This window comes from Notamacropus eugenii, chromosome 4 (genome assembly GCF_028372415.1).
Source record: "Notamacropus eugenii isolate mMacEug1 chromosome 4, mMacEug1.pri_v2, whole genome shotgun sequence".
Lineage (NCBI taxonomy): Eukaryota > Metazoa > Chordata > Mammalia > Diprotodontia > Macropodidae > Notamacropus > Notamacropus eugenii.
Window position 1 is genome coordinate 168,656,782 of NC_092875.1, and position 19,366 is coordinate 168,676,147.

The 19,366-nt window shown below is 37.2% G+C and overlaps 2 protein-coding genes across 2 annotated transcripts in view; one reads left to right on the forward strand and one right to left on the reverse strand.

Moving 5' to 3' along the window:
- Positions 1–19,366, forward strand: part of PSKH2 (protein serine kinase H2) — a 176,832-nt gene that overhangs the window by 35,639 nt on the left and 121,827 nt on the right. The window lies entirely within an intron of this gene.
- ATP6V0D2 (ATPase H+ transporting V0 subunit d2) overlaps positions 1–19,366 on the reverse strand; it is a 32,492-nt gene that overhangs the window by 2,026 nt on the left and 11,100 nt on the right. The window contains exons 2-5 of the mRNA XM_072603650.1: positions 13,113–13,284; positions 7,998–8,176; positions 4,858–4,937; positions 3,502–3,579 (exon numbers count right to left, since the gene is read on the reverse strand). Coding sequence (XP_072459751.1) covers positions 3,502–3,579; positions 4,858–4,937; positions 7,998–8,176; positions 13,113–13,284 — 509 coding nt within the window. The remainder of the gene's footprint in view (positions 1–3,501; positions 3,580–4,857; positions 4,938–7,997; positions 8,177–13,112; positions 13,285–19,366) is intronic.

Below are 19,366 nucleotides of genomic sequence, written 5' to 3' on the forward strand. Positions count from 1 at the left end.
ATCATTTGCTAAATACTTTGGCAGATGTTAGGATTAAAATGAGGCAAATCCATTTCTGAAGCAATCTGCTAACCTTTCCTGATCTGCATTTGATTAAAATTTAGTCACATCTTCTTAACACTTTGAAAACCTTAAAGCACCATATACATGCTAACTCTAACAGTAGATATCATTATTCTGAATTCCTTTAACAGTTTTTGGTACCAAAGTAGCATGGTGGTACAGTGGATAGATCTGAAGATCTGAGTTCTTATTTAGAATTAGATATTTACTATGCGATCCTTGGGCAAGTCACAATCTCTGTCTGCCTTGGTTTCCTCAAGTGTAAAATAAGATGAGATAATATTTTATAAGGTGCTTCACGCAGTGCCTGCCTGGCACCTAAAATATGCTAATTCTCTTCCCTTACTAAAGCAAATGCCCTGTGTTGGGAGGACCAGCATGGAGAATAAATGCAGTTTATTCTCTATTCACTATATCAGCTTTCAACACCAATCTCTCCTGTCTCTGTCTCCCCACTCCCCCATATTGTAATTTGCAATTCGTTTCCACTCTTTATTCCACTACAAATTTTTCCATACACTATTAAGTTCTCAGGTAAATTTCCCATATGTTATTTTCTGGCAGAGTGAAAAAGAACCCTATACTACTTCCTAGGAAATCCAGATTCTAATCCTAACTCTGTCCCTGATTTCTGGTGTGACCTTGGGAAAGTCATTTTCCCTCTCTAGACTTCAACTTCCTCTTCTCCTTTGCAAAATAAAGGGATGGGGATGAGGCAATTGTGAAGGTCCCTTTCAATCCTGAAATTTAAGATTCTTCGGTTACTTTTGAAACTCCCTTAAAGTTTAGTGTACTAGAAACTAGACTATTTAGGAAATGCCCTGTCAATAGGTTTTTGTATAAAAGTAAGATCCTAAGTTCCTTATGAGAGCTTATGGTAGTCTTGGCATGTTCAGTGTGTAGCACAGCTCCCTGCACATAATAAAATAGCTGATGAATCAGACATGGCTGCCTATTCATGGGATTGCTGAAGTTGCTCGTTGGTAGCTTTTATGAAGTCATGAAAATACCATGCATTAGGACTTGCCAACTCGGGAGCATTGGCTGACTGTAGTGGATGGGAATGATGAGCTCTTCCTGGTTTTCTATTGAGAAAAGCTGAGGAATATAAAGGAGGGAACTGGGTAATAGGGAGCTGGGGATAGAGATCAAATCTGGAAAATATCTAGAGCAGGCTGATAGCCAAATGATGCAGTTTTGTCATATTTTGTCAAATTAAAATAAAAACAAATCCCTGGGGCTTCATTTAGACAATGTGATCTAGAAAACCACAAATTGACATGTAATATTTTCATTTATTTTCTTAAATATTTCATTGTTAAACAATTACATTTTTATCTGGTTTGGACAGTGCTTGGGAGGTTGGGCACAAGTTTGATGACTCTTCACTAGATGATACCCAGGGTTCTTTAAAACTCTAAAATGTAATGAGGATAAGGAGGGAGAATGGAGGCACCACAGTGACCCCCACAAGCCTGCCGAAGCTGTTGATATTATTCTGCCCTGAGAGCATCCTTCCACTTAGAGATGGTGTTGCTTAAAACCACTGACCTAAGTGATTCTGTGGCTGTAGCAGCAAACTATTCTACATTTATGGAGACAAGGTTCCTAACTCATGAATCAATTATTTTCATACAGTCATTATCAATTTGTGTGGATGCAGCTCTGCCCCATGCCAAGACTATTTAAGGGCACATATATACTGGAAGTAGAAGGGTGAGGTCCAAGACCAAAGAACAAAGCAAAACTATCTAGGTCTATCCCAGGACCTTGGTCTTATTATTGTTAGCAACATACTCTAATAGAGATAAATTAAACATGTTTCCACAAACCATCTGTTTGTTTTATCACTATGTTTCCTTATAAACCACGTGGACAATCCAAACAGTGGAAAAGAGGTTATTTCAGGGCAAATAACACAGTATGCTTGAAGGTACTTGCCTAAAATAAAATTGACCTTATCCTTGTATATTAAAACACTTGTTTAAATCAAAGTTACAATTACGGGAATCTCATAATAGAAAATTTGTTTAGTTTAAATACTAATATCATATTCAGTTTATTGGATGCTTTATCAACTAATTTGTTTCTAGTTATATATGTTGATAGCCTTGCATGTTTATTTATTGTTTAAATGAGACAAGAGTTGTTTAGTTAATAAGCATTTATTAACCAGTTTCTGTATCAAAGCACTCTATCAAATGCTAAGGATGCAAAGAAAGGCAAATCCCTATCTTCAACAAACTCACATTATAATGAAGGAGATAACAAGTAAAAATTGTACTCATAAGATTTGCACAGAATAAATAGAAAATGATCTCAGAGGGAAGGCTCTGATGGGGTGTATGTTGGGTGGGTTAGGTAAGGGAGACTATGAACAACCTCCTGCAAAAAGTGGGATTTGAATTGAGTTTTGAAGGACTTCTTGAAGGAAGTCAGGGAGGCCACAGCATTCTAGGCACAGGGAACAGCTCATGAAAAGATAGGAAATTAAGTGTTGTTCTTATGAATATTGGGTCAGACAATGTAGCTGGATCATGGAGTGTATGGAGAGAAGTGTAAAAAGACTGGGAAGACGGGAAGAGGCCAGGTTTGCTTTATATGTCAAACAGAACATATCAGAGTTGAACTGTATAGGAAATAATATTGTTTGAACTTTAATGTATGCAGTGTTTATCAATACACTATCATGTTTAATATTTGCATCAACTCTGTGAGGTATGTACAGATGAGTTAGTCGAGGGACACAGATATTGAGTGACTCGCCCAGAGTCCTAAAGATAGTTGAATATTTGGTATAACTAACATATTAATGACAGAATCAGCAATCAGATATGAATAGGCTGAAATTATGAATCAAGCTTAACAAGGAGAAATTTAACAGAACTGTAAAGTCCTATAATTGGATTCACATATCTTTTCCAACATTTATATGGATACATACATACATTAAATGCATGAGATATACACGTGTGTATATATGTATATATGCATGTGAATTCCCATGCAAATAAATCATATTTATGTACACAGAATATATACATATACATGTATATTGTGTATGTATATGTATACCTGTAGGAAGCGAAGAAGGAAGGAAAAGAGGGAAGGAGGGAGGGAAGAAGGGAAGGAAAGAAGGAAGAAAGAAATTATTAAGATAAGTAGCCCCAAAAGAATAATTTTGTTACATTCTGATGCGACAAGACAATAATGCAATGCGGTAATTCAAGGTTTATAATAAGGTTGTTGAGGGCTGATGGGAGTAAGGAAGAAAGACTTTCCAATGGCTTTTCTACTGTACTATTCTGTATTATTCTACATATACAAATAGCTTTGCCTACTGTTGGCTTGAATTGTAGAAAAAGGAATCACCTAGATGCGAAGTAGGTAAGAAAAAATCTTTAACATAACTGAAAAGTGACTAGACATATTTCTTACCTCAAGAATAGGGCACATTATTTCTGCTGTGACATCACCATGTTCTTTACAGAATTTGTAGAAAGCCTCAAGGTATGACTTTAATAAAAATCATAAGACAATAATATAAATACTGTATAGATTATGTTCTAATGAAAAAATTAGTAAAAACACACACAATGTAAGGACAAGAGCAAAGAGAAGGCAGAAATAAATACAATCTACATTCATCATCTATGTCACACAGTGTAGCACTTTGTAGTATTGTGAATCATTCCAGGTTCCCCTAGCTAAGCATTTGTCACCTCAAGAAAGTTGTAATCTCTCTTGCAGCAGGGTCCATAGGATCTGAGCAAGTTGATTTGACCTGACCATGTATTGATTATCACTAATTTATCCCTTGTACCTGGTAGAGACAAATGGAGGATGTTTCTAATGACAATTAGGAGAATATTCCAATGGGAACTATGGTCTCTGTGATGCTTCCTCTGAGGATCTTTGGGGAAAGGGAAGCCATCAGAGGCATGTCTCCCTGTATTTTGAGGTATATATTGTGGAATGTGTTAAATTGTGATGTGATAGATTCATTGTTCTTGATGGCTGGACAAGACAAAATATCTTTTGCTGATCCTATAATAAATGCTATTCTTAATCTGATAATAAAGGGACGTGACTTGCAATTTTATTGGTATAGGGAACTCTCAGATGAAGAAACTTCTACTATCAATATAGGTTGGCATCTTCTCTGCAACTTAGTCTTAAAGAGGTGCCTAGAGGTTAGGTTAAGTGACTTGCTTAAGGTTAGACAGCCAGTATGTGTCAGAATTGGGATGACCCAGGTCTCGTTACCATGCTGCCTCTCCTGGAGTACAAAGCCAAAAATGAGAGGAGCCCATAATATATTGGGAGAAAATATATAGAGAAAAGCACAAGGATTTAGGAGGATGAGTATGTGCTTCCTATGGGATGTGGCACTAGCTCAGACCTGAAGGATTAATAGTCATGGATTTCCAGTAATGCTACCCCAGGAAGCCATAAGTTGTTAGCAAGTGAAAACTGTGTGAATGATTGAGCAAGATGATTCAAACTGATAAACATTTTGAAAGCAAGAGAACATGTTTCGTGATTCATTTGAATCACTCAACAATCTAGAAGAGTGGTATGAACATGTCAACACTTAATACTCCTTGAATTAAATGGCACTTGTGGTTTATATCACGCAATTGTGGCTTAAAGGGGCATGGTCTATGTGGTTTTGTGAAGTGACTTAGGAACATAGCAACCTTTTTCTTTATAACTTATTGTAAAACCATTTTTTTGTTCTTCAGTTGGGGGCATTTTCTACTATAAAACACAATATTTTATAGAAGTACTTACCTTGTAGAGTTTATTACGCATTATTTCAATATTCACTTCATTAAGGATATTTTCAGACATACAGTCTTGAAAGAAAGGCGCTGAAAACAGAGATGGTCGCAGAATTAATTCATGCTACACATTTGACCATACTTGTAACTATAAATGTGACCACTACTGACTTACTGTTGTTTTATCCAAACATACTTCACGGACTTCTGATCCTAATCCTAGATCATTTGCTCGTGCTGAGTTCTACCTGGAATGCTTCAGCCTTTCCAGTAAGCATAAATCAATAAATCTTCAGAGCAGTAAGGGAAGTTAGAGGTCACCTAGCACAACCCTCTCATTTGACAGATGAAGAAAGTAAGGTCGAAAGATGGTGGGATTTGCTTAAGGATATCTGCTGTCAAAGCTAGAATTGGAACTTGAATCTTCTGGGTCCTTATTCAGTGCCAATCCAGCAAAATCTTACCAATTCCTTCAAAGCCTTGCTTAAGTCCCACTTCTCCATGAGGCAGCTAGGTGGTGCAGTGGAGAGAGTCAAGAAGATGTGAGTTCAAATATGACCTCAGATACAGACCAGCTGTGTAACACTGGGCAAATCACTTAAGCTCTGTCTGCCTCACTTTCTTCAACGGTAAAATGGTCATCATAATAGCACCTATTTCTCATAGTTGTTCTAAGGATCAAATGAGATATTTGTAATAAACACTTAGCACAGTACCTGGTATACAGTATTTGCTATGTATATTATTCCTTCTCTCCCACGAGGCTTTCCCTAATCACTTCAGCCCATAGTGATTCCCCTCCTTCCCTGAAGTCCTAAAGCCTTTATAATCTGTGTATTTGATAATTACACTTTGAATATTATTTAATTTCCAATGCATATTTCATCTCACAAACTTGGAATTGTGAACTCTTGGAGATCAGAAACCATGTCTTGCAGTTCCTATATCTCTACATAAATGCTGCATACTTCAATATGGTATGATCAGATGAGATCTGGCCTCAGAACTAGGAAAACCTAGGCTCAAGTCTGAAAAATACTGGCTACCTGATCTTTCACAAGTCACTTACTGTTGTCCTAGACTATAAATTGCAGTGAAAAGGCCTGTATTAATAGGAGTTTCCTCACTCAGGAGTCCTTTTTAGCAATGAAATCATAGGACCAGTCTCTATTCCAATATTTATATCTTTTTATAATAGTGTATAATAATGTATAGAATAATAATTAATAATAATAGCTAACATTTATATAATGCTTACTATGTACCAGGTATTGGGTTAAGTGCTTTATAATTATCTCATTTGATCCTCACAACAACCGTGGGAGGTAGGTTCTATTATTAACCTAATTTTACAAATGAGGAAACTGAGGCAAATAGAGATTAAGTGACTTGCCTAGGATCACACAACTAGTAAGTGTCTGAGATTAGATTTGAACTCAGGTCTTCCTGATGTTAGGTCTGGTGCTCTACTCACTCTACTACCTAGTGGATATTCAAGAAATATTTTGTTGATTAATGAGATTCAAGAGCATATGGGGGAGGGGTACAGTTTGATGAGGGGAGACAAAACTTTGTCTTTTTTTTAATGTCTCTCACTCTGGCTAGAACAAAGATTTAAAGACTGGCCATTGTAGCCCATCCTTTTCCAATCTTGGCTTCTGTGAGAGGGGAAAATTAGGTTATTTTTAAGGTAAGCAGGCACCTAAGAGGTTTGTCATCCTTTTTCTTATTTATCTACAAAATGGGTTATTTCAGTTATGTCTAATTCTTCCTGACCCCATTTCAAGTTTTCTTAGCAAAAGTACTGGAGTGGTTTTCCATTTCCTTCTCCAGCTCATTTTACAGATGAGGAAACTGAGGCAAACAGGGTTCAGTTACTTGCCTAGGGTCACACAGCTACTAAGTATTTGAGGTCAGATTTGAACTCAGGAGGAAGAGTCTTCCTAACTCTCAGACTCACACTCCAGGCACTGCACCACCTAGCTGCTATGCCCATGTCTCCAAGCCAAGCTATAGTGCAGGCAAAATAGGGTGACTAGGATGAATAGCCTGGAGAACATGATATGAGCATGGTTTGAGGGAACTGGAAGTATTTAGTCTAGAGAAGAAATGGATGATGGAGACAAGACAGCTATCTTTAAGTATATGTAGAACTGTCTTATGGAAAAGGGATTAAATTTGGCCTTGGCCCCAAGGGTAGAACTAGTGACAATGGATAGAAAGAATAGATTTGAGTTTAATGTAAGAAAAAACTTTCCCCACAAATTAGAGCTATCCCAAAGTGGAAAGGGCTATCACTAGAGGTTTTCAAGCAAAGACCACACTAGATGACCATAGAAATAAAAGAAGAATACAATTTGTCTATCCTGCGCTTTGGGGGAGGGAGAAAACAAGGCTCTCATAAAGCAATTGAAAAGACTTTGATCTTCTTGAATTTTGCTTTTGACTCCAAGACTCTATGAGTCTAATTCAGAGGAAGGGAGGAAGGATAGGGTACTAAAGGAAATATCTATAGTATAGGGCATTATGAAATTAAGTGAGGGTTGTTATGGTAAGTGCTCTTTTAATTTTTGTAATAGAAATTGTCCACATGGATAAATGATCTTCATAGTAAATTATCACTGTTCACTTTTCCTAATATTAAATGGATAATACTTACAAAAGTATCTCCTTTGCGTTCAATTGATTGGACTGCTGTTAACAACATTAATTATAATCCAGTGCAAAACATGACAAAATATTCTTTCAGGTCATTTTTCAGGAACACTGGAGGATCTCATTCATATACACACATATTTATATATGTAAATATATGTATGTGTAAATAAGCATACATTCTATATATATTTATATGTGTTTATGTTATATTCCTATATTTTTATATGCAATGTATATGTTTATATGTATATTTAATACTATTCTTAAAATTAGATGAGTTACATGTAACTTTCATCAGCATAAAGCTAGAATAAAAGGTTAAGAAACTAGTGATATAAAATCCTCCCTAAAAATGGAAATAATTGACCTGCCTTACAGTCTAATTCATTAACTAATCAGATATTAAAAGGTAAGGTATGGATTTCAATGACGTTATTTCTGTATTTATTGAGAAAATCTATAAACGAGTCAAGAACGTATACATTTGCATACCCAAAGGTGTTTCAACCAGAACAGCATTGAACAATTCTGAGGGTGTCTCTGCAATGTTGACAGCTTCCATTTCTACAAAACTGCCCAGAGGGTGACACTTCTTGAGAATTTCCTTGACAGATTTCTTTTGTAGCACACCATTGATCAGCAGAATCACATTATCAATCATATAGCTGCACCTAAGTTGGAGAGTGAATGTTAACTGTATGCATGGTAATAACTTCCAAAGACCCATAAAAGTATCCCTGAAAAAGTTTGATTCATTGACATTGATAAACTGGAAAGAGTCCCAAGGAGCTCAACCAGGATGATGAACAGCCTTCAAAAAATGGAGATATTCACTCTAGAGCAGAAAAGAGGGGAGAGAAGAGCAGTCTTTGGGTGTTTAGAGGGCCCTTACCTGGAAGCAGGATTAATCTTGTTGTGTCAGGACAGAGAGGGCAAAACTAGGAGCACTAGGTGGAAGTTACAGGGAAGAAAATGTGTTTGATATAAAGAAAACTTCCCAATGAATAGTTATCTAAAAGGAGACTGGTGTGAACCTGTTACATTCTCTTTCTCTCCTTTTACTCTAAGTCATTTGTATTCTGACTTCCTATTTCATCATCCAATTGAAACAGCCCTCTCCAAAGTCACCAAGGATTTTCTAATTGCCAGTTCAATGGTTTTTTCTCAGTTTTTCCTCTCCTTTGTGACATTTGAAATTGTTAACCATGTTGTCTTCCAAGGTTTTCCTAACACTGTTCTCTCTTGGTTTTCTTCCTACCTGTTAGAGAGTTCCATATTCATCTCTTTGTTGAGAACACATCTAACTTTGGACATACAAAAGGCTCTGTCCAGACCCTCTTTTCTTCTCTCTTGGTGACTTCATCAATAATGAACATAGATTTCATTAAATTAGCAGATCTATCATGATGAATTTTAGATCTATATTTTAGGCCTCTCAGTTCCTGAGCTCTAATTCCATGTTGCCAAGTGGTTAGTAGACATTTTGAATTGGATATCTCAGAAACATTTCAAATCCAACATGCCCAAAAGAGAGCTCATTATCTTTCTCCTAAATCTACCCTTCTTACACATTTCCTTATTTCTGTCAAAGGCACCTTCCTTGTCCTTGTCACCCATGTTTGAAACTGTGGCATTATCCTTGATTCCTCCCTTTTATTCACCCCACATATCTCATCTCTAGTAAAATATTTTTGGTTTTTTCCTCATATGTCTCCTCTCTATTCAGTCTTACTTACCCTAGTTTAAGCCTTTTCTCACCCTTTGGTCTGAACTATTTTGCTAACCTTCAAATTGATCTTTCAACTTTTAAGTCTCTCCTTCCTCCAACACATTCTTCATAAAGCTGCCAAACTTATATTCCTAAGTCATAAATTTGACCAGGTTACTACTCTACTGCTCAGAAAACTCTAGTGGCTCCTTATTTCCTTTAAGATAAAATATAAACTCTTCTGTTAGGCTTTTAAAGCCCTTCACAATAGCCATGTCCTATCTTTCCAGACATTACTTATTACTACTCTCTAGGCATACTATGGTATAGCCAAGCTGACTTTCTTAGTATTCCTTATTCATGAAACTCATTATTCCTCCTTTTTATACTGGTTTTCTTCCATACTTAAAACATATTCCTGCCCCTTCTCCATCTCTCAGAATCCATGCAGGGCTTTCTTTTATTTACTTTGTTTTAAATTTATGGAAGAAAACAGGCATTTCCATAACATAATAAAACAAAAAAAGATGATTGCACATGAAACTGCAAATCTGTTATATGCAACCAAGTTATCAGAGGCCTTCCTTTATGTTCTCTATCTCCCTCTCTTCCTTCACATTGTCTAGTATCTATTTTGTAAAACACCCCCTTCCATCTCTGTTTCTCTCTCTCTGTACATATGCATGTCTATGTCTATATCTCTATATTATTGTCGTTGTTATCTCCCCTGTGAGACTCTAAACTTGTTGAGGGCAGAGATCATTTTTACTTGTGTCTGCAGAGTCTAGCACAGTGCCTCCCATGTAGTCAAGTACTTAATGTAGGCTTCTTGATTGATTGATAGCCTTGTTTTTGGAAAGAGGTCCTGGGATAGGGATATGAACTGAATCTGTGATTTCATTGGTATGATCAATCAACTAATAAACATTTATTAAATGCCTTTTATTAAGGTATTGTGCTAAGTTTTGTGGATACAAAAAACGGGTGGGGGAGAGAGACACTTCCTGCTCTCCAGAAGCTCATAGTGTTATGGGGGTGATAGCATGTAAACAGCTAACAAAAACAGGATATACGTGTGTGTGTGTGTATGTGCATATATATGTATGTATGTATGTATGTATATAGTAAGTTGGAGATAAAATTAGAAGAAAGATATTTAGATTATGGAGGACTGGGAAAAGCTTCTTGTAGATGGTGGGACTTTAGCTGAGACTTGAAAGAAGCTAGGGAATTCAATAGGTGGAGATGAGAAAGGAGAGAGTTCTAAGAATGGGAGACAGTCAGTGAAAATGCCCTGATTCAGAAGATGGAGTGTCATATGCAAGGGACATCAAGGAAGTCAGTTCCATTGGACCGCAGAATACACAGAACAAAGGAAGGTAGAAAAAGGCCAGGTCACAGAAGGTTTTAAAAACCCAAACAGAAGATTTTCTATTTAGTCCTGGATACAATAGGGAACCCCTGGAGTTGATTCAATAAGGGGGTACCATGGTCAGACTTGTGCTTTGGGAACATCAGTTTAATACTGAGTGGAAGATGGACTTGAGAGAAACAATATAACATATACAAAAAGCATTTACTGAGGCAACAAGCATTTATTAAGTACTTACTGTGTGCCAGGCACTGTGCTAAGGATACAAACACAAGCAAAAAAGATAGTCCTTTGACTTCAAGGAGCTCATAATCAAGTGGGCAAAGACAACATACAAAAAGAAGCTAGAAAGGAGAATGTTGTGTGAAGGTCCTCGGTTCATAGGCATGATGTTGAAGTCTAAAATACAAGAGATGTTACAAAAGTAGAAATGACAAGATTTGGAAAGTGATTGGATGTGAGAAATGAGAGATATGAAGAGCTGAGGATGACATCTGAGTTTTGAACTGACTGGGAGGATGGTGGTATCCTTGACAGTAATAGGGATTTGGGGAAAAGAAAATGAGTTCCAGTTTTGGGGATGTTGAGTTTAGTACGCCCACAAAACATCTAGGTTGGGATGTCCAATAGGCAGTTGGAAATGTGAAACTGGAGGTCATCAGTGAGGTTTGGGCTGGACAAATAGGTCCAAGAACCATCTATATAAAGAAGATAATTTTATCCATGGGAGCAGATGAAATCAATAGTAGTAGTATAGAGGGATAAGAAAGTCCAGGGCAGTCTTGGAGAATACTCACCATGGTTAGTGGGTGTAACTTGGATGAAGATCCAGCAAAGGAGACTGAAGAGGGTGCACACAGGTAGAAAGTGTATCAGGAGAGAACAATATCATGAAAACCTAGAGAAAAGACAGTAACTAAGAGAAGAGGGTGATTGACATGGTAAAAGGCTGCAGGAGAGGTGAAGAAGGATGAGGACTGAGAAAAGGCCATTAGATTTGGTGATTAAGAGATCACTAGTAATTTTGAAGAGTCATTTCAATGGAATGATGAAGTTGGGAGCCCGACTGCAGATTTAAGAAGAAAGAGAAAAGGAAGTGGAGATGTCAAATAAAGTCTTCTTATAGAATCTAGCCACAAAAGAGAGAAGAACAATGGGACAATAGCAGGATGGATCAAGTGAAGGTTTCTGGAGGATGAGGAGACATGAGTGTGTCTGTAGGCATCAGGGAAACAACAGTAGACAAGAACAGATTGAACCTAAGTCAGATAGTGTGGATGGTAAAGGCAGTAATCTACTGGAGAAGACAGGATGAAATGGGGTCATTTGCACATGTAGAGTGGTTTATCTTGGCAAGGGGAAGGACTGCATTACCTTATGAGATGAGGAGAAAATTGTAGAAGACATCTGAGTGATTTGAGATGAGGAGGGAGAAGAGAGAACTCTTGACTAATGACTGCAATCTTTTCAATTAAAAATGAGGTAAGGCTCTCAGCTATGTAAACCACAGTGATGATGACGGAAAAGGAGGAGGGGGCAGAGAGTTCTGAGAATAAGTTTGTACATTGTCTACAAATATTTGAAGCACCAACAAGGTAATGGGACATCTCTGTCTAAGGACTGGGTTGTTTCCCATGATATCAGCCTGAATTCTTCAGACACCCTTAAAGGGTGGTGCCAACAATGTCAAAAAACAATTGTTATTGATCAAGCTAGCTGGGAAACACCTTTGGCATAAGCATCAGCTATGAAAGAAACATTGTCTATATGATCATCCTGGCAAGTATTTTCAGATCTCTTTGGCAATGTGATAATATGATTATATCACCATTATTAGAATACATATGGTTCATGACGGACAGCAAAATCTTCACACATCATGATATTCCTTGAAAACTTATAGTTGTCATTCATTTTATATTTGGGGGTAAGGGTGATTAGCTTTAACACATGATAATCTTTACTAGAACTCTAAGTAACAGCAGTAAACAATCCATATGACTCTTTCTGAGGTTGCTATAATATTGAACTTGGAATCAGGAAAACCCAAGTTTGAATCTTATCTCAGACACTAAGGGAAGTCACTTAACCTAACAGCTTCAGTTTTCTCATCTATAAAATAGGGATAATAATTAAGTGCTAGTTATTATTATTTCTTATAACAAGTACTTTTTATGCACTTTGATTTCAAGTTCCACAAATTTTTATTGTGTCTAATATGTATTAGATACCATCTAGGTACCATGATAAACATGAAATCAATTTCAGGGAATCAAAGTGTGGCAGTAGCAATATCTCCATTTTACAGATGAGGAAACTAGTAAGTTGTTTTACCAGGACTCCAGGGCTTCTTTTGCTAAATTGAGTTGTCCCTAATATTTATATATTTAAATTTATAAACAGTGGGAAAGGTAATAGAATTTACTCTAATATCTTGCTTTTTAAAATAGCCATGGGGAACCACTTGAGACAAGGTTTAATGATTTAAGGCTGCCAAAGATCTAAATAGAGCTAACTTTACACTCACGTCATATAGTTGAAAAATGTGCTGAGTGGCTCCAAGGAGTTGTTTCTGAAATGCTCAAACTCTCCACATAATTTTTTCCTCATTTTGTTATCAATGGTAGAAACTGTGAGTGGGACAGTTTCTTCATTCAAAAAGTTGCCATAATCTGTAGTCTGAAGGTGAATTTTCAGGTCTGAAACAAAACCCAAGATTGAATTCGTATTAGTCCCTGGAGAGAGGAGCTAAGATTGATCATTTACATTTTGATTTTACTTAAATTACACATATGCATCCACTTGATTATTATAAGCAGTCAGAAAGTATTTATTAATGGCTGTGGTTACTCTATGCCAGACCCTGTTATGGGCCAGAAAAGTAAAGAAAGGTAAAAACAGTCATCACCTTCAAAAAGCTCACATTCAAATGCAGGAGACAAACATGAAAATAACTCCATATAGACTTGATATATATACAGAGCAGATGGAAAGTAATCTCAGAAAAGAAGTTATTAGCATTAACATAAGCCCATCACATAGCTCAAACACTTCCATCGAAGCTCTCCAATTTCCCTTATACTATGTCTACATGACAAGATCAAATTTTTTAAATACAGTTTGACACGTGGACCAAAAGTAAAGAATTTGATTACTTATACAAATTTTGAGTCTGTATCAATGCCCAGAATTCAAACCTGGAATTTTTCTCAGTTCCAGCTGGATATATTGTATTGTTTTAAATACAGCTATTGTCTGGGCAGATTTCCTGAAGAGGTAGCATTTAGGGAGGCTCTGGGCTGAGATAAGACAAAGGATTTTTAGCTAGTGGAAGATGGGAAGCAGAGACAACTCTGGAGGCTGGAAAGGGGATTGTGAGTGGGCCTCATTTCTGACCTCAAAATTTCCTTTCCTAAAGTTTTAGGAAAAGAAAAACAATTCACATTTAGATAATGCTTTTTAGTTTATAAAACATTTGGGATTCTTTTATTTTTTCTTTGCATCTCCAGCATCCACAATGCTGTCTTTCACATAACAGGGGTTTAATAAATGCTGGTTGAATTGAATTGAGGTAGGCAGGACAGTACTATGTCCCCATTTTACAGATAAGAATATTAAAGTAGAGCATTTAAGTGACTTGCTCAATTAACTGCCGTATATTTTGTGTTTTGGGGACTATGACAGAATAATCTACCAACATGTTTTAAACCGAAGTTTCCAAATAAATCACAAACTAGCTGTATGATCCCAAGGAAATCATTTGCCTTCTTTGGGCTTAGTTATTTGTAAAATGAAGGATATGATTGAAATCTAGACTTCTAAGGCCTCTTCCAGCTCTAAAAACATTTCTTTTTTTTTTTCTTAAAAAGAAACTACCAAGTTTCTTACTGCTTTTATTTCAAGTGGTCAAATATCTTTTTTGTTCTTGTAGGTACTCCACAAAAATGTACAGCAATGTCCCTCTACCCTGATACCCAAGTAAATGATCTTTAAGAGGCAATATGGTATAGTCTATAGGCCAATAGACTTGGAGTCAGGAACACCTGGGTTCAAATACCACATCTGCCACTTACTAGCTATGTGGCACAGGGCAAATCATTTAAGTTGTCTGAGCCTCAGTTTCCACTTATGTAAGATGATGGCATTGGATTCAAACTCTGATGTTCCTTCCAACTCTTAATCTATGATACCATAGACCAAAAAAAAAATATCAACTGGCAGCCAACTTTGGGGTGATAAGCCTCCCTAACAAACCTAGGATGGCTCACAGACATCCGTTCCATTATAGCTGAAGTATAGTTATAGTATAGCTTACAGCTGAAGGCATCTCAGGTTCTTAAGATCTGATAGACACCTTTGGGATCTCAAAGCTACCTCCACCCCATAACAAAAGTTAATAACTAGCATTTAGGTAGTACTTGAAGTTTGCAAAGCTGCTTGCATTGGTTATCTCATTTGATCCTCCCAACAACCCTATGAGCTAGGTCCTAGTATCTTTGACATTTTGCAGATGAGAAAACCGAAGCCAAGAGAGGTGTCCAGAGTCACATAGTAAGTGTCTGAGGCAGGGTTTGAACCTGAGGCAAGTGTTTTCCTGATAATAAGTCCAAAATTATCAAACCACCTAAGTGGGACATGTAAAATAAAATCTTTAGATTTAAATTGAAAAATTCATTTCCTCTGAGAAATAGCTTTTTGTAAGCAACATGGTGTCCAGGACATAAGTGAAATATCATCTGTAATTTCACCATTTATTGATGTGTAGCAGAGGTCTGGAAAGCCACTTTTTCACAATTTCTAGTATATATTTTTATGTGCTAACCCTCTCTGTTTGACCTTAGAATATGTGAGAATATCTATTTAATTAAGTAAATTAAGATGATCATTTTGGCATGTTTTTGGCTTTTACCAACGGTGGTTTGGATCTACATTTTGATAGTCTTGTGTTCTCAGTACAAAGAAGAACTGCCACTGAATGTTGCAAATGATATTACTCTGTACCACAATATTTTTCTTCTCTGATACTCAGTTGTTGTTGCATAACTTCAGCACGTTCCAGCTGCTAGGGAAATCTGGGAGCCCAATATCTCCAAGCCTGACAGATGATTATAAACAGCAAAGACTAGCTGGTATAGTAGAAGCTGACAAGTTTAGTTTCCAACTTTCAAGGACAGTTTGGTGCCCAAAATGTTTGTCCTCAGATATCAATATGTTCTTCATCTTCTTATAGTATGGAGTATCACATGTGGCTCACAGGAAGACAATAAATGGACACCATTGGTCTCTTCTTTTCTCTAATGTTCATTAAGCGAGATTTTAATTCCTGCCAAGAGGGGAAGCAGGAGGTGAGGGTCAGAGGCTACAGCTCCCCTCTCCTCAGAGAGAAGGCCACTGGGCTAAAATTCTATCTGGGCGGTAGGTTTTCATGCTCTAACTAAACTCTTGATCATTATTTCTTAATGGATAAAAGGGACCCCTAAGTATAAATCCAAGGCTCCACTCCCTTCCTACCAAATATCAATTTCACAACAAACACACTTAGCAAATAGCTATGAAACTCATTTATCCAAGTTGATAACAAAACAGAAATCAGAAAAAGTATAAATAGAAAAATATATATCAGACAATGCAGAATGAAGGGGCCTTTCCATTAGGATCTAGGTAACTCAGCTCAGATAAATGAGTTCCAGATCTCTCCCAAGGGGAATATTCCCCTTTATCACAAGTGTTACAAGCTGGGGTAGGGTCATGACAGAGATTTCCAGCTCCTCGCGTGTTGATTTCTTCCCAGAATGTTTTTCTCCCTTCATGTTCTAAAGTGAGAACATAGCATCATGAATCTTATTTTTGAAGCTAGATGCCAAAGAGCCCAACGACACTGAAGAGACTAGATGTCCCTCTTCTCTCCCATTCTTGCTAACTTCATCCTTGCCCTCGCATAAGTACAGGGCATTGACCTCTGCCAATGTGGAGAGTCTTACACCAAAAGGACTTTGAAGGCTTATCAGTAAGAATTTTGATGAACTTTTACAACTACAATTCACTATAATGCATTCACTGTGCTCAGTGCTAAAGAAGATACAAAGAAAATAATAGCTATCATTTCTGTAGTGTTTTAAAGTTTGTATTTTATGTATGTTTCTCATTTTTTTTCAGAACCAATCCTGGGAGGGAAATACTATTAATATTTTCATTTTATAAATGAAGAAACTGAGGTAGACTGAGGTTAAATGACTTACCCAGGGTCCAGAGAAAATGTGGAATTTATGGAAGTGGTTACTGAAAATTGAAAACTGAAAACAAATAAATTATTAAATCTGGAGAAAAAAAATCATAGATAGTCCCTCAGTCAGTTTTTTAATTCAGGTCTTCCTGATTTCAAGTTCAGTTTTCTATCTACGCTGCCACGCAGGTGCCCCAAATAAACCTTCCACTCAAGAAGTTGATTTTGCTAGAGAAGTCACAGAATCATAGTATAATGAGGGATCTTACACATGCCCAGTAGGCTTTATATGTGGAACACTCTAAGGATCTGATTCCTGAAGAATTCTGATGAAATTAGTTAGAAGCCCTGCCTGTTGGTCTTTATTTCTCTGCTTGTGGGTATATATGATTAAAGTAGATTGTTGACCCCTCAAAAGTTGTTTTCCTTTTAGAAAAGCGGATGTAAGAACCTGTGCTAGCAGGCCATACAGGATGTGTCAGGGTGCTTGCTGATACAGTTGGCTAACCATATGTTGAAGGGGAAGCTCTTTGACTGACTGCAGAGGCATTCAAAAAAGTCTGCCAAGTTTAGTTATTGGCTTTTTGCTGAGTTGATGATGCTCAACAACCAGTGAAGGGAGTGGAAACTACAACCTTGTGAATCCAAAAGATCCTGAAGGCTTGCTTGGCATCCCAGAGTTAGAGTTTGCAGCAAGTATAACATTGATCCCCTGAGGTATGCCTCCCTTGGCATCCTGCCATCTTCCAGATTCCAGGTTCCACAGCAAGCACAGCATTGATGACTTGAAGCACAAAGAATGGCCTTTGGGAACTACCTTCAGTACACCAGCCTAGAGGTAGCTCAAGCATAAGCTTATCCTACAGTCAGGCCAGAGCTGATCATGCACTTGGTGGGTCCAAAGCTGGACTATGTAGGATCTGAGTTAAGTTGTGTGCTTACTGCCCCAAGAGAACAAGCTGGTATAGAGGAAAGTATCCTGAAGAGGTGCTGGCATCAAACATTCATTCTTCATATATACACTACATATTTTTTCTTGCTACATCTTTGAAATAAAGATTTCTGTGTAAAAGCTACCATTTAAAATGGGTAAATGGTATAGTGACTAGTCTCAGGTCCCCTAGTAACTGTAGGCACACAGAGTGTCCCAAGCTTAATCCTCTGCCTTCTTTGAGGTTTCACCCCACTGTGAGAGTTTTACACCTACATACATACATACATATATATACACATATACATATGTATATATATATGTATATATATACACATATGTATATGTGTATATATATGTGTGTATATATATATATATATATATATATATATATAAAAAAGATTCCGGCATTTCCTTAGCACCCAAACTTCAGCCACATCCAATTGTTTACTAAAATTTATTTTAGAAGTTACTGAAGTATTTATATCCTTTGACCTAACAAAACCATTATTAGTTTTATACCCCAAAAAGAAAGGAAAAAAGGACCTTTTATAAAAATAAAAATATTTATAGCAGCTTTTTGTAGTAGTTAAGAACTGGAAACTAAAGGAGTTTCCAGCTAATAAGGAATAGCTAAACAAACTGTGGTAAATGAATTTACATTCATATGAAAAACTATTGTGCCTAAAGAAATGACAAAATGGACAGTATCATAGGAAACTATAAAATGATGCATAGTGAAATAAGGAGAATTAAGAGAAAAGTCTATGCAAAATTTACAGAATAAACATTGTAATTAGGGGTAAATGAGGTGATAAGAAGCAGGAAGACTGTTAGGGTAGGGGTGGGGAGAGAAATTAAGGTGCCTGACACCTAAACTGTGTTTTGAAGACTGCTGGGAGAGCCCCCAGGAATGGGGAGACACCTTCTGCCAAGATAGCAAGGCAGGAGATAGAATGTAATGTTAAAGGGAAATCAGAGGGCCTGAAAGATATTGTGAAGGGAAGTAATGTGAGATCAGTCTGGGAAGACAAATTGGAGACACATTGTTCAGGGTGCTTTATGTTGAGGTTGGTTGACAGTGGGAGAGAGATAACCAGTTACATAAGGGAAAGACTGCAGTTTAAGTTCTTAAGGAGAATTTAGTTTGGGAGAGAAAAACCTGCATCTGGGGAGGATTAGGATTGGCTCACTGGATCCCTGAGGGAAGACAGAGATCATTAAAGGCTGATCTCTGCAGTGAAGTATTATTGGCATGAGAGAGGGACTGACAGGAATCCATGGAGGCAAGAGATAAATCCAGTCTGTGGAACAGCCAGCATTTGGCAGAGACAAAGAATCCAAGAAGGGAAATACAGTAATGTGAAATAAGGTTAAGAAGGTAGCTTGTTGCCCAGTTGTCGAGGGCTAGGGACTCAAAGCTTTTTGGGGGGCGGGGGAGGAGTGAAATAAGCAGTCCTATACATTAGGACAGGAAGTGCAGTAGATGCAGTAGTGCAGTAGATAAGAGTGCCTGAACTGGAGTCAGGAAGATTCTTCTGGTCTCAAACACTTACAAGTGACTCTGAACAAGTCACTTAACTCTGTTTGCTCCAGTTTCTTCATCTGTAAAATGAGCTGGAGAAGG